The sequence below is a fragment of the Amblyomma americanum genome, chromosome 2 (genome assembly GCF_052857255.1).
Source record: "Amblyomma americanum isolate KBUSLIRL-KWMA chromosome 2, ASM5285725v1, whole genome shotgun sequence".
NCBI classification, from domain to species: domain Eukaryota; kingdom Metazoa; phylum Arthropoda; class Arachnida; order Ixodida; family Ixodidae; genus Amblyomma; species Amblyomma americanum.
This window is the reverse complement of record NC_135498.1, coordinates 115,752,870-115,768,295: the sequence shown is the minus strand read 5'-3', so window position 1 is coordinate 115,768,295 and position 15,426 is coordinate 115,752,870. Positions and strand designations below refer to the sequence as shown.

The 15,426-nt window shown below is 46.5% G+C and overlaps 1 protein-coding gene across 1 annotated transcript; it reads left to right on the top strand.

The window, feature by feature from the left end:
- The first annotated feature begins 1,106 nt into the window (after positions 1 to 1,106).
- LOC144120012 (uncharacterized) lies at positions 1,107 to 8,708 on the top strand. The gene is made up of 6 exons (XM_077652498.1): positions 1,107 to 1,179; positions 1,964 to 2,021; positions 4,258 to 4,349; positions 7,222 to 7,266; positions 8,259 to 8,360; positions 8,583 to 8,708. Exons 1-6 carry the CDS (start codon positions 1,135 to 1,137, stop codon positions 8,706 to 8,708), a joined length of 468 nt encoding a protein of 155 aa, XP_077508624.1. The 5' UTR covers positions 1,107 to 1,134.
- Positions 8,709 to 15,426: the final 6,718 nt, after the last annotated feature.

The following is a 15,426-nucleotide window of genomic DNA, read 5'->3' as shown; positions in this document are numbered from 1 at the left end:
TGTACATCTGTGTTTGGCCATGCGCATGTGCGTAGTTCTGGTGTATGTATAAATTGACGTGCTTACTTCAAATAAAATTTATTTGTAAGATCAGCGCCGTTGTGTGTGTTCCCTTCGTTCCTGGTCCTTTATGCTTAGCGCTGCTTTAATATTATGGAGCATTTCCAACTCGCCCAATCTGCCGTTCTTCAACCGCGCGCAAATGCGTATCCCATCAACGAATGTGCATCATCAATTAATGACTGGCTGGTGTTGAAACAATCTGCTGTTTGCAGCTGCAGTATTATTATGATGTAACAAACTATAAGAGGGTCTTCGAGCCATCTGCCTTCGCACAATGCATGCGCAAAGCATAGCTCTGAGCCCCGAACTACGCGTTCGTTAAATTCAGATTGGAACTTTGGCTCGCGGACCAAGCGTCACGCGACGTCCCAGCTCTGGTCAGCCTGCCTCACTCCTGGCCGACATTGTCGGTAAACCAGCATGAAGAATGACCATGGGCACGCCTAAACCGCTAACCGCTATGTGCGAAAGGTGAAGGTCGGAAGAGCGGCAAGAAGCAGATCAAACATGCGCTCTTTATCCCTATGTGGGCCAGGCGCGAGTCTCACTGAGCGGAAGTGGAACGCCAAGTGATGCCTGGTGCGCGGACGAAGGTCCGTTGTGTGAATTGGCCTTAATAGGGATAAATTGCTTGAGAGGCAGTTAATGGCAGCTTTAACGTCGCAGCCGACTGCTGGCGCGAAAACTTTTGTCGGTAAACACGCACGGGAAAGAAACCGATAGGCCTCGTAGTATGAACAGTTTAGACCTGCGCTGTTCGGTTAGTGCCGAATGCCGACTTGACCGAGGTGTATATTAGCCAGAAGCCCGTGGAAGTGCTTGCTGATGGAAAGCAAATAGTGATAGTTTGATAAAGATAATTCTTGATCTGGAATGTAGAGCAGCCAGTTAAACAAACTGTGCTGCTCATAGTTTTGCGTGCGTGTGTGATTGACTTAAGTGAAACACCCCGAAAATAAAACACGAAAATCGCCGTAGTATTTATTTGAATGCCATAGCGCTCTTCGGCCGCCCGCAAGGTATTATGCAGCATCGAAGGAAGACGAAGACGAAGGAACTAGTACAAGCAAAATGGTCACCATCGTCACCGTGTCTGTAATATGTTACGTCTGGGCGGTAAGCATTTGTCTTGCACGGCAGTTTTTGTTCCTCTGGCTGTCGACAGAGAAAGCGCAGCGAGACCATCCAGCCGGTTGGACTGCGCTGCTAAAACCTCAGCCATAGCGCAAAACAATAAGGCAGAGTCTGTGACAGCAACGCGTATGGATAATAATACGACACAAAAGTCATCGCCTAAATCGGCGTTCACCCACTCGGAATAGGTTTGTTTCAAGCTGGTTGAATTTGCGCGAAAGGCATTCTGGTTTCTCGATTTCAATCGTACGTGCAGTCGTATGCTGTTCGTTCTTCTTCCCCCCCCCCCTTCTTTTTTTTTGTAACAGCGCTAGCTACCCTAGCGCGCACCAAGATAGTGCCGGAGGTCGGGTGGAGGCGGCCGCTTGCACCCTCTTCTTGTTACCGGTGGGTGTCCGGCGGTGCTTCGAACCCCGCACCTCCCGAAGACGTGGCGAACAACCCAAGCCACTTTATGCACCATGTCGTGCTGAGATTTCACAATTATAGGGACGCTTTGTTTAAGAAACCTTTATTCGACGGGTACTGCGTTGTCACACCACTGCGCTTCATTGTCAGCTAAAGTAACTTCCATTTATAAGAAAAAAACTGCATTTTAAGTACCTCGTGTATGAAGCTCCGCAGGGGCGCTCAGTGTACGGAGGTGCCATAAGCTAAAGTTACAACTATCACATCATGCCTGATCACGCTTGCAGTGAACTGCATGCGCAATGACACTTCTCACTTTTTAATCCATTTTGCTCGACTTTGGCTTTGACACTTACAGGGACTAGACATCATGTATGCACTCATTTCGCTTCTGGACCTTACCACAGAGATAGTGCGTGAGTACATCCTCTCTGTTGAATTATCCCCTTGCTCCGTTCTCTGCATTTGAAAGTTGTGGCGTTGTTCAAGGAACTCACTATACACAACATTGAAAGTGGGCCTAGACTGCAACAAAAACAGGGGCCGTATTTTGGTAACGGTTCATTTCTCGATTCTTGCTTTTTTTTTCAATTTGCTCAGTCAGAAAAAAAACATGTTATGCATTATTAGTTATTTTGAGGCAGGACTTTATCAAGCCCATTCTGATCGATTGTTTGAATATTCATTGACCGGTCGGCAAATGCCGCCGGTACGGTCTACGTTTCTAGCGAGAAATGAGTTTCGTTCGCCTGTTCTGTAATCAAAGGCGGGCGGGACGATATAGGCAGAGGAGAAAAAAGATTACGAAAAAAAAGGTCCCTTAAAATACAGCTGTAGCCCTTTTTGAGAGGATCAAAGACCTCGAGATCACTCTTTCTGCAAAACGCTCGATGTAAGTGGTGAGGTAATGCATTCCTCAGATTGTCCTTAGAAGCCCCAGCATTCTGACCAGACTACCTTCTTCCTTCTATCTACCACTTCATGTTCCTCTCGTTCCTATGTCATCTGGATAAAATCGATTACCTTTCATCCTATCTACGAAACTTGTGTTTTACGCGGTCATAAATGCAGCGTATGTTCTTAAATACAGGGTGTGTCTTTGCTGTTATCTGTAGTGAGCTTGGGCGTGGTCATCGAGGTAAGCTCGGCAGTGCAGATGGAAAAGACGATTCTTACAATGACCAGACGCTAAAGCTGGTGAAAATGTCACAAGCAATCTCAAAGAGATGCAATTCTGAACTGAAAAAAAAAAGCAAACGCGAAATGACTAGAGTGCCAGTGTCGTCAGAGGCGGCCGTAAGAATTTCGGCCAACGATATTGTGACCTCACGTTTCGCATCTTTGATTGGGCTGCTCAAGAATCCCAGTAAGAATTGACGCAATACAGGCAAGGGCTCCGTTTATTGGAACACCCGGCGTCATCGGCGTGAGCGGAAGATCGCGATAGGATGCTCGAGGAGACAACCTGGGTCTCACAAACGCCACCGGTGGCTGTGTTTGAAGCAGCCTCTTTCCTGCACAGTGGTGCATCGCTTAATCGCTGCATCCTTGCGCCAGGAGTAGTATGAGGACTACCCGTGATCTATGAATGTAGAGTGAAGAATGAAAAATTCCGCACATATGGGCATTAAACCTAATAATGCTGTCACGTCACACCCTTAAGCCGGATCTTATGTGTTCCCGCCAGTTTTTATTTTCTTGAATACCCACGATTTTCTGACACGAAAATATACGCCTTAAACAGAAATAATGTTTTGGGATTCTTTTATTCTCCAGCATAAAAGAAGAAAAATGACGGCCGTTGAGTTCCCAGTCTATTTAACGTCCCACGCTTGGTCCTTGTGGTAATACAATGCCGTCAATTTCTCACAAAGTTTAGAAAAAGCCTACGAATTGTCTGCAGATTCTTTGCAGACTGTCGAGAGAATTATTTCGAGGGAGCATCGTTCTGTCTTTAGCCTTCGATTTCTTTCTGTGCCCTTCTGGTACGCTATTTTCAGCTCCTCCTCATCACACTGTCATTTCATAGATGCTGACCTCGGTTTAAGAATATTCTTACACCGTGATGCTGACTCAGAGCTCTAGTGAGCAAAAGGAGAAGTCCGCTGCCGCGGTGGTGCTTGTCTCTTACTAATCCCACTCAGAGCAGTTCAAGGACACCGAACACAGTGAGGCTAACCCTGCCAAATGCACGCGCTAGTCCACCGTCTACTTCAGTATATTGCCTCTAATGTGGGCGTTCAATATGCCAAAAAGTAATGCGCTTTCCGAAAACAGTGCATTCCCATCTTTCAACTGAACGGTGGAACTTCCGACTGCGTTTGCCCCATAAAATTCTTTGATCTAGGACGCAGAACCCTTTGAGAACCTCTATTGCAACAAGTTTGCTATGTATCGAAGACTGCCCTAAAGGGAAGACGTAAAATGAGAGCAGCCGTTTTATTTATCATATTCCGGTCTTTGAGTATGATAGGCAAGTCATCGTTAATTCACTCATTGTTATAATATGCGAACTTGTTGGAGATTACGGCGGCTGATTCATTAACGCAATCTTGCGTTCTCACGGAAGGTTCACTTACTTTGCGGTAATGAAGCGCTATTATAACGGCAGTATACGGTGCCTACGAAATAATACAAGCTTGCTCTCCACAGCCTACGGCGAGATCTACGACCTGCTCGCCTTTATGGTTTCCGGAGTAAGCCTGGCCGCCAATATTATGATGCTGAAGGCTGTCAACTACGGGGTACGTTTTACGATTCCTTTTGTGATACGTTATTCAGGGGCACCTAATTTTGTTATGTGGCAGAGGGATTGGGGTAATGAACTGAACAACAAACTGCACTTCGAAAAGCCCACCTTGGGAGAATGGAAGTCATGTAGACACCAGAATGTTTCATTGAAGTATATTATGTCGTCTTCGCATAGGACAAAGACACGTGACACAAAACTTCTTACTGACGAAACAAGACAAGCCTCTTTGTGAAAGATGTAGAGACGAGCTCGAACTAAACAATATTTTGTTCGCAAGCCCAAAACTCAAACTACTAAGGAAAAGTACCTTACTCAATTTATAATGAATACATCCCGTTTCACTCAGCGTTACCCTTAGGTGATAATGAAATTGCTGACATGCCTCATGTCTTTAGCTTTTTAGGACAAGCACGTTTTCTTCGGAAACTCTCAAATGCTCCGCTTTTGTGATACATCACAGCCTCTTTCCCATTCCCGAAAAGAAGGCTGATGCCTTTATTTGGTTCCTTAGGAGCTTCGACATCTTTGCCAGGCAAGGATGGACGCTGAAGTTACCCGACCTTCTTAAAAGCTTGTACTAATAGCCATTTCTAAAACCGCGTTTTATATGTCATTACCAGGTAGAGAGATTTTCTTAGGCCCTCTACATCACTGTTGTTCTTTTCACATTTTTTAAAACTGTGCAGAAAACAATTTTTTCTATGCCTTCAGCTTAGCACATGATAGCCTAGATACTTACGCGCTACTAAACCCAAAACCCAAACTTCATTGTGTGTTGGCAATGCGATACCATTACCAGCTGTTGATGCCTTTGCCGGAAGTGACGTCACGTCCGGTCCGAAGACATGATTTACGAAATGGTGACATAAGTTACCTCCAGGCAATGGGAATGCTCCTATCTGGAGACGTCACTGCCCTCGAGCCAATGGGAACGCTTGGGTCTGGTAACATCACTTCCTTCCAGCCAATGGGCGAGTTTTATCAGTGAAGACGCATTTTGGTCCTATGAAACTTAAAATGCTACCGCATTATTAGCAATTGGTTTCCATGACGCTCGTTTACGTACTTAGCCATAACATATAAATCGATTTACAGTGACAAAGTATAACAGGGTTGTGTTTTACTTCGCACTTGGCTTTGACATATATATTTAACTCTGTCTTTAGCGAACGCGAATAGCGCCATGATGCCTTCTACAGGGAGAAGTGTTAAGGGCACGCTTCTCGATTCTCCGGCACTGTCGTTATAACACGAAAAGCATATATTGAGCAAGGTGAAGTGGCGCCCTCTCAGAGCTGCGCTGCGAACTATTATTTGAGCCGGTCTTTCCTCTGCACTCACAGGGAGCCACTTTCCTATCGCGGTGACAGGCGCATCTACCACAGCAAACAGCTGTCGCTGAATCGCTTGTTACAAAGTAGACGCCACGGTCCTGCAAGCTTTTTTTTTTGCTAAACCCTGATAAGAGATGAGCAGGGTGAACGGTAGCGATCTCGAGCTAGGCGCAGCATGTCAAATATGAAGAAAGAAGTGAAGCACGGTGGGAATATCGGCACAATCATCACAGGGAGAAAAATTGAATAATAACAATAATAATAATAATAATAATAATAATAATATTAATAATAATAATAATAATAATAATAATAATAATAATAATAATAATAATAATAATAATCATTGGTTTTTAGGGAAAGGAAATGGCGCAGTATGTCTCATATATCGTTGGACACCTGAACCGCGCCGTAAGGAAAGGGATAAAGGAGGGAGTGAAAGAAGAAAGGAAGAAAGGGGTGCTGTAGTTGAGGGCTCCGGAATAATTTCGACCACCTGGGGATCTAACGTGCACTGACATCGCACAGCACACGGGCGCCTTAGCGTTTTTCCTCCATAAAACCGCAGCCACCGCGGTCGGGTTCGAGCCCGAGAACTCCGGATCAGTAGTCGGGCGCCCTAACCACTAAGCCACATCGGCGGGTAGAAAACTGAATGAAAATTGGTATTTGAGGAAAGGAAATGACGCAGTGTCTCACCTATCTCGGTGGACACTCAAACAACGCCGTAAGGGAAGGGATAAACGAGGGAGTGAAAGAAGAAAGGAAGAAAGAGGTGTCGTAGTGGATAGCTCCGGAATAATTTCGACCACCCGGGGATCTTTTTCCCTTTCTTCTTTCACTCCCTCCTTTATCCCTTCTCTTACGGCGTGGTTCAGGTGTCCGCCGATATGTGAGACAGATACTGCGCCATTTCCTTTACCCAAAAACCAACCAACCAACCAATATTTAACCTGCACTGGCATCGCACAGTACACGGGCGCCTTTTGCGTTTCACCTCGATGGAAACGCTGCCGCCGCCGTTGGGTTCGGACCCGGGTACTCCGGATCAGTTGAGCGAGTTAACCGCTGAGCCACCGCGGTGGGTTCACAGGGAACCCGACTGGAGTTTTCGGCCTACACTTTGAGGGCGCTCCTTTCCACTCACATCAGCGTGTGCATACGTATGCTGTATGCTGCGTTTGAGAAAGCAAAGATTCAAGTACAGTGGCTGGTACCTTAATGTAAGGTGTGGTTTTAAGAAGTAGCCGACAGGCAGTCTGCGTGTTACTGATGTTATGGAATTTCACACCCACCCTCTTGCTTAGTCAAACACCTAATTTTTAATTGACGAAGCTTCATCGGCTCTTAATACATACGACCACTTCAGCCATCACTGTCATTGTCATTACAGCCGTCCATTTTCTTTGTAATGAGTGCTCTACCGGAACAGTTAACTTCTTTCGCCGGCTTTGAGTTTTAGCTCGAATTAAGCAGCTGGTCACGGAAACTAACGTCTCACAAATTATTCTCTTTACGGTCATTTTATAGAAGATACCGCAGGTTGAACCTAATCAGGATGCTGCCGTTCCGGAGGTAGGTCCTCTGCTTTCTAGCGCGTTTGCTCTGACTCTCGATCTGTGATAGCGCTCATATTGCCTTCATTTTAGCATAATATTCAGAAGACACACATACCTCGGAATGTCAAGAGATGCATTTATAAAACTTTCAAGGCCTTGAGCCTCCCTTTATAAATAAACAGCTCATTGATTCATTCATTTAGAAAGTGTATTAAATTCTAAAGTATTTGGTGTTTATTTCATATAATTTTTTTTTGTTTCACAATATTTTGTACTGCTAGAAATATCTTTCCTTTTCGAGAAAAAGAGAAGTTAAACAGGTTGTGTTTTGTAGCGCCGAATTTCCTTGTGGTAGACATTAAATGCACACTTTATCAGCACTATGTTTTTATAGTGTTTCTCTTTTCTCCTCATAACTAAATAAAAACACTCCTCTGATGAATTTTTCCGCTGGATTTTGAATTTCAGCGTTTCTTACATACACGTCAGTAACTCAAACCGAAATACACTTACATACGGGAACACTGTAGTGTAGTTGGAGAAGATATTCATCTGAGCACAAAGCTTAAAATCCTATCTGCCTTCATGCATTCAGATATAATTATTATTAATATCATCACTACCCAACACACTGTAAGCCGTAATTAGTTTTACACTTTTTCATTAGACATTATTTAGGCCGAATTTTATTTCCCTTCGGAGCTTACTTTCTACATCCGAAGTTGCAAAGCCCAATTTTACATTACACTGTTTAACCACACACCGGCAGGGCTCCCGTAGCGGCGGCGGCAGACCGGCCATGACTACACTAACCTTCACCAGCGACCCCTCCACTGACCTGAATAGAGCGGCGGTGGTAAAGAAGCTACACCCTGAGACCTGTAGTACCAACGCGTAAAGCCAACATCACCATTTAGATTATCGGTGTGTTAGAGAAGACACATTGTCTCACGACTGGTCATCTATAGCGTTGTTTATTTTTTTCCTGGTACTGGTGGTACCCTGCAGAAGTCACTTAAAATGATGGGGCAGGCCGTCAGCATAAAGCTGTTCGTCATCATCTTCGAGTTCCTTGCACCGGCAGTCTACCTCTACAATGCCGTGAAGAGCGTGAGTTTTCCATGAAAATACTACCTGCTACGTCAATAGCAAAAGTGACAGTGCACGTGACAAAAGTCTCCTAATGTGCACGGACCGCAGTCGCACGGACATTTCTCATACCTTTCGGCTTGCTGGAGATAGCTAAATGCGCCAGGAAACGTCCTCGAAGGTACTCGCACTGAATTAAAGCCTCACTGCACATGTGGCGTGGCTACCTGAACCTCTTCCCAGCAGCAATTTCTACTGCTGCGTAGGCTAAGGGACCGGGACTTGCGCGCTGGCATCCGGTACGGCGCTTTGAATCCGCGTGCGCCCAGGGAGCTCTCGTTCACTTTCCTGACCAAACCCACCTTCTGAATGCCGGAAGGGACGATTTGGAAGAGAGGAAGATCACGCGGGAAATTCGTTTCATGCTTTGTACAAAAATATAGAAGTTCTGGCCGAGCATTATTGTGGACCACAGTGATTATCTGCTCTAAGTAAGGTTTTATTTCAGCCCGTAACAACTATCGTGATCAATAACAAGAAACAAAGTTTGGCGTGAATATCCCATGCGAAGTGAGAATTCGGCACTCGCGCATGAAGCCAATAAATTCTCAAAATATTTGCGTAGGAGTCGCCTACTAAAGTAGAGGCTTCGGCAAGTCGACTTGCTTGCACATGCATAACAGGGCTGGTGTGTTCAGATTAAAGTCTATTGATTAAACCGCGAATAACTGCAGCGGTGGAATGGTATTGAAAGCGACCCGAGAGATTCTTGGAATTCGTGAATGCGCAAAACAGAACTGCCTTTAATTCAAATCACTGATTTACACTCAATGTGAAACTAACTCTCACTTTTGCCGGTTCTCTTTCAGAAGCGAGTAAGTAAAATTCTTGTTAAACTTGAAGCATGACTATGCTAATGCAATATGTAATCAATATGTAAGTAGAGCGTACCCCTTTTTTTCCCGACCAATTGGGTATCGCAAGCCGATCTTGTGACAGGACATTTCCTGACTAGAACTGCGCAAATGGAAGCCCCCTTCCAAAACACGTTCGTTTTGAAGCGAAGTTCTAGCTTAGATACAGTAAAGAAACGCACATATGAATGCCTTTTCAGTTAGCAATTTTTCTTCACCAAGTGTTATGATTACGCGCGAAGGGCTTAATTACCGAGTTTTTGAAACGCAACAGGAAGACGCGAATATATAACACCGTTTTTAAGGGCTCAGAATACTGTTTTGTAGAGAATATTTATATCGATCTAAGTATAGAGGTATCTTCCTTGAAACACGCTCCTGCAAAAATTTCCTTTGAGGAACCAGTAGTGTTGCTGTCACAACCTACGCATTTCGGTTATTTCTCCTCGTTTCCCTCAGCCATATGCTTCAAAACAGGTTTTGTCTCGTAGGCAGGGTTCTTCCCTTTGTCGTCCTCACTGGCAGGTGGACAGTTACGTCCCACGTCCAGGCCGCGGCGGTCGCATTTCGACGAGGGCGAAATGTTTAAGGCCCGTGTACTGTGCGGTCTCAGTGTATGTTAAAAAACGCCGGGCAGTCGATATTGTCCGCAGCCCTCCACTACGGAGTCCCTCATGGCCTGAGTCGCCTTGGGACGGTAAGCCCCATAAACAAAACCAACCAGTTATGTCCCAAATCTGGATCATACGATTAATTCGTCGGCTCTATTGAAAGTGTGTGCTCGCATCAGCCGCCTGGTTACGGCGAATTCCAGGCGCACTTCGGGTTGAGTTATACTGTAGCATGGTTACAATAGCAGAACCTGAATGAGGGGTAACGCGTGACGGTAAAAGAACTAGACAACCGTGATAATAATTGGTTTTTGGGAAAGGAAACGGCGCAGTATCTGTTTCATATATTGTTGGACACCTGAACCGCGCCGCCGTAAGGGAAGAGATAAAGGAGGGGTTCAAAGAAGGAAAGAAGAAAGAGGTGCCGTAGTGGAGGAAAAAAATTGAAATTGAAAATTGGTTTTGGGTTCGAACCCGACCGCGGCGGCTGCGTTTTTATGGAGGAAAAACACTAAGGCGCCCGTGTGCTGTACGATGTCAGTGCACGTTAAAGATACCCAGGTGTTCGAAATTATTCCGGAGCTCTCCACTACGGCACCTCTTTCTTCCTTTCTTCTTTCACACTCTCATTTATCCCTTCCCTTACGGCGCAGTTCAGGTGTCCAACGATATACGAGACAAATACTGCGCCATTTCCTTTCCCCAAAAAACCAATTATTATTAATTATTATTATTAAAATCGGTTTTGAGGAAAGGAACTGACGCAATAACTGTCTCACATACCTTGGTGGACACCTGAACCGCGCCGTAAGGGAAGGGATAAAGGAGGGAGTAAAAGAAGAAACGAAGAAAGGGGTGCGGAGGTCTCCGCAACAGTTTCGACCACCTGGGGATCTTTAACGTGCACCGACATCGCACAGCACACGGGCGCATTTTGCGTTTCGCCTACATAGAAAAGCGGCCGCCGCGGTCGGGTTCGAACCCGCGTACTCCGGCTCAGTAGATGAGGGCCTTACCACTGAGCCACCGCGGCGGGCATAATAACCGCGACGATGTTAATAATTTTCAGGTTAATTATAAGGCCACTGTGAATTTTTTTTTTTAAATTCTTGCGAATTCGTGTTTGTTGTTCGGAGTCCGTGGGTGCTACGGCGCCTGCGTAAAGGACTAAGAATTCTACAAAGTTCCTGCTTTGTGGAGCCTGTGAATTTCTTGAAGCCTTTAACTTTCCATTACCGGTTCGATGTTGTTTGTCTGCAATTATGCACTGTTATGAACATGGACCCCACGACCTTCAAGCAACAAGGATACAAAATTTACAAAAAAAATACCAGCATCGTTACTTTCGGCAGTAGTGCAGCTCTAACCACAAACAAGCAGACTGGCACGTTGACCTCTTGTGCACTACGACATCACAAATATGTGGGAGGCGCTGCAGACGTAGGTAGCGCGCCTACGAGCTTGTCAGCAATTCTGAAATCGCATATTCAGGTGTAAGCTCACATGCAGGCTCACGCACAGCCAACAGCTGCAGACCACGCAGGAAGGGCGAGAGAGGATCCGGTATACATTTCTCGATCTCTTCTCTGTGGAAAGAACGAGTCGGTACTATTCAATAGCGTGTGTAGGTGTCCGTTTAATTCTTGCGCAGTCGAGTGTTATTTTTTCTTCAATTCGGGGGGCAAAAATGGTTATTTCCAGCTCAAGTTCGGGTACTAGTCATTACAGTCCACAAGAAGTTTCATGTTTAGGGTTTTTCGCGGTTAATTTGGGCAGGAAAGAACAGCCTTGTATACGCACTAGTTTTTTGGGGGGCATGAAATTCTGTATTTTTCCCTCATTATTTCATAAACAATATAGAATTTGCAAGTCGCACTAAAACATAGTTTACAAAGCCAGATATCTCTTTTTTTCTCTGTTATTTCATCCTGTTTGCTACCATTTCCTGCGCTGTTTCCATGTTGCGCGAGAGTCCTGACACCTTTTGTTGGTGCACTGCGAAAGTATTCAGTGAATGTGGTAGTAAATATTTTAAACTCACAGAAGCCTTCGAGTAGGATGCCTTCAGCCTGTGTAGCGCTTGATGATCTAAAAATTTGGAAGGCACATAGGGATACTGACGTGCTTTGAATGCGAGCATTGTATTCTGATTTTTTTCCTTTTTATTTTTCATTTCATTTATGTTGTGTATCAGACGGACGCCAGGCTGGAACTGAACAAACGTTTATTGAGACAGTGCCTTTTTATAGGCCGATGAGCATGTGATCTGCCGACGACTGCTTGCGTGGCTGATAAGCGATACATGAAAATGCAGTTTAAAACATGCGCTATCAGTATACCACACTCCTTTCTCCTAAGATTTGCACAATCCAAAACGGACTAGCTAGCCATTAATGCCATAACGCAGGACAGGCCGTCGAACACGCGTTGATCTTCGCGGCTCGACCGGTACTTGGGTGGCTTGGCCTGGACTCGCCCCAGGGGTTGCTTCTGGGCTAGCAGACAGCGGCTGTGGCTGCCTGGCTGTAGGAGGAAGCCTGACGTGGTAGTCCTCACTTGTGACTGGGTCAACTACGAGCCGCGTCCAGGCGCTCCTCAACTGGTTGCGGTGCCTGTGATGACGCTCGCCGTTATTTAGCTGTACCACGTACGACACCGGACCTCTGACTGCCACAACACTGGCAGCCTTCCACCTTGGACCTGGGCAAAAGCTTTTAGCGTAGACCGCGTCACCGACACGAAACCTCTTAGTCTCCGGTCGTTGTAACTCAGGCGCGTGTTGCCGGTCCGGATGGAGTCTGTCTAACGCTGACCTCAGTCTTCGTCCGAACATTAACTCTGCTGGCGATTTTCCCGTGACCGAATGTGGCGTCGTGTGTTGCTTAAACAGAAACCGGGAAATCATGCACTGTGTCGAACCTTCCTGCTGCTTCTTCAATGCTTCTTTAACTTCTCTTACCATCCTCTCCGCCCTACCATTGCTGGCTGGATGATAAGGTGCAGTGAAAATTGCACGCACGCCATTACACTTCAAAAACATTTGCAACTCTGTGCTAGTGAAAGCTGTGCCGTTATCTGAAACGATAACGTCCGGTACACCATGTGTCGCAAACATCTTCCTTAAGCTGTTGACGACAGCCGTAGCTTTCATGGATGGCATGATTTCGACTTCAGCCCAATTGCTGTACGCGTCTACCACGACTAAGAAAACGTCTCCTTTGACTGGGCCAGCGAAATCAATGTGCAGTCGACTCCAAGGCTGATCTGGCTTGATCCAAAAATGCACTGGAGCCTTGGCATCACTTTGCCGGTTATTCTGGCACGGATGACAGTGCCGAACAAACTCCTCAATTTCGTGGTCCATCTTCGGCCACCACATGAGCCCTCTAGCTGATGCTTTCATGGCACTCATCCCTGGATGATTTGCATGCAGGAGTTGCAGCACATTCTCTCTTGCTGCGGTTGGAATTATGACGCGATTCCCCCACAGTATGCAATCACGATGCAATGACAACTCCGACCGTCTCACCTCATAAGGCGCAAACTTGCTGTCCACTTGTGTTGACGGCCAGCCACTGAGTAGCCATTCCTTTACCCGGGATAGAACCGAGTCCTTTTTGATCAGCGCAGCAATGTCCGCCGCTTGCAGCGGTGCGCAGTCGACCGCTTCCAACAAGAGCACGTCCCCAGGCGGTCTTGGCTCGTCCTCGTCTCCCGGGGCTGGTAGACGACTGAGTGCATCGGCGTTGGAGTTGTCTTGGCCTCGTCTGTACTCAAGGTCGTAGTTATACGCAGACAACAGTAAAATCCAACGCAGCATTCTGGGCGACACAACTTCGGGCACTCGCTTGTCCGTGTTAAACAGGCCGAGTAACGGCTTGTGGTCTGTTATCACTGTAAATTCTCGCCCAGCTAGGTACTGGTGGAACTTTTTTACGCCAAAGACCACAGCCAAACCCTCTCTATCAATCTGAGCATAGTTGCGTTCACTGACGCCAAGAGTGCGAGAAGCATAAGCTATGGGCTGCTCCTTCCCGTCATCCGCACGATGGGCTAGCACTGCCCCCACCCCCACAGGCGATGCGTCGCAGCACAAAATTAAAGGACGCTTGCAATCGTAGGGCACAAGTACGGCGTCTGAGCTGAGTAAATTTTTCAGTCTCTCAAAAGCCCGCTGATGCTCACCTGTCCACTTCCATTCGTGGTCACGGTCTAGCAGTCGATAAAGCGGTTCGGCCGCTTCCGTCCTGCCCTTGAGGAAACTGCTGTAGAAATTCAGCAATCCCAAAAAGGCTTGCAGCTCCTTTTTGCTTGCGGGCGCAGGCGCTTGCTGGATGGCGTCCGTCTTGCTTCGGCTGGGATGTACTCCTGAGTCATCAATCCTGTGTCCCAAGAATTCGATGCTCGTCTGGTTAAATTCACACTTGTCCTTGTTTACTCGTAGCTGTGCCTTCTGCAGACGCGATAGCAGTCTCTAATCTCTCGGCGTGCTCTTCGGCGTTACATCCAGAAATTAATATGTCATCCAGATAAGCTTTCACTCCGGGAACGCCCGCTAACAGCGTGTCGATGACTCGTTGAAAAACCCAAGGTGCGACCGAAATGCCAAACGGCAGCCGCTTAACCTTGTACAGTCCCTTTATCGTGTTAACTGTGAGCACCTCAGCCGTCTCGTCGTCTAGCGTAAGCTGCTGATAAGCTTGGGCTAGATCCAACTTGGTAAAAAACTTGCTTGAACTTAGAGCTGTGAGCATTTCCGCTGTAGTGGGCAAGGGGTATCCACTGCTCTTAATAGCTTTGTTTACGGTACTGCGATAGTCGCCGCAAAGACGTAAAGTTCCATCTTTTTTTCTTACCACTACCAGTGGTGTTGCCCAGTTGGAGTAGCTGACGGGCTCCCATACACCTTGTTGCACCAAGCGGTCCACTTCGTTGGCCACGTCGTCCTTGAGGGCCAATGGAACTGGTCGACTTTTGAGGAACACCGGTTGGGCGTCATCTTTCAGTTCGATGTGAACTGGCGGTCCGTTGAAGCCAGGAAGGTCTCTGCGAAACACCTCGGGAAATCGCGAAGGCACGTCCTCCACGTTTACTTGCTGTATACCCCGCAAGCCAATACCTAACGGGTTAAACCAGTTTCTCCCAATCAGGCTGTTGCCTTGCTTCTGTACTACGAGCAAAGGTAGCTTTGCCTTCCTGCCTTTGAATTCCACCAAGACACTTGCTTGACCCAGCACGGGTAACGCCTCCTTTGACCAGGTTACGATAGTTGTTCCAGAATCTTGCAGTGGTATTTTACCGTGATTCCTTTCAACAACCCTGAACGTATCTTCACTCACAATTGAGCACGATGCGCCAGAATCAACCTCCATCGGAACTTCTTGCCCTTCAATCGTTACTTGAACCATGAACTTCTGTTCTTGCTCATTCACTTCGCACAGGGAAAACAACGCACTCATTTCGTACACGCCCTTGCTCTTATCTCCTTTCTTCTTTTGCTCATACGCTGTCTTCCGAGCAGTTCTACTGTCGTCTTTTGACCGACAAGCCTTAGCTATATGT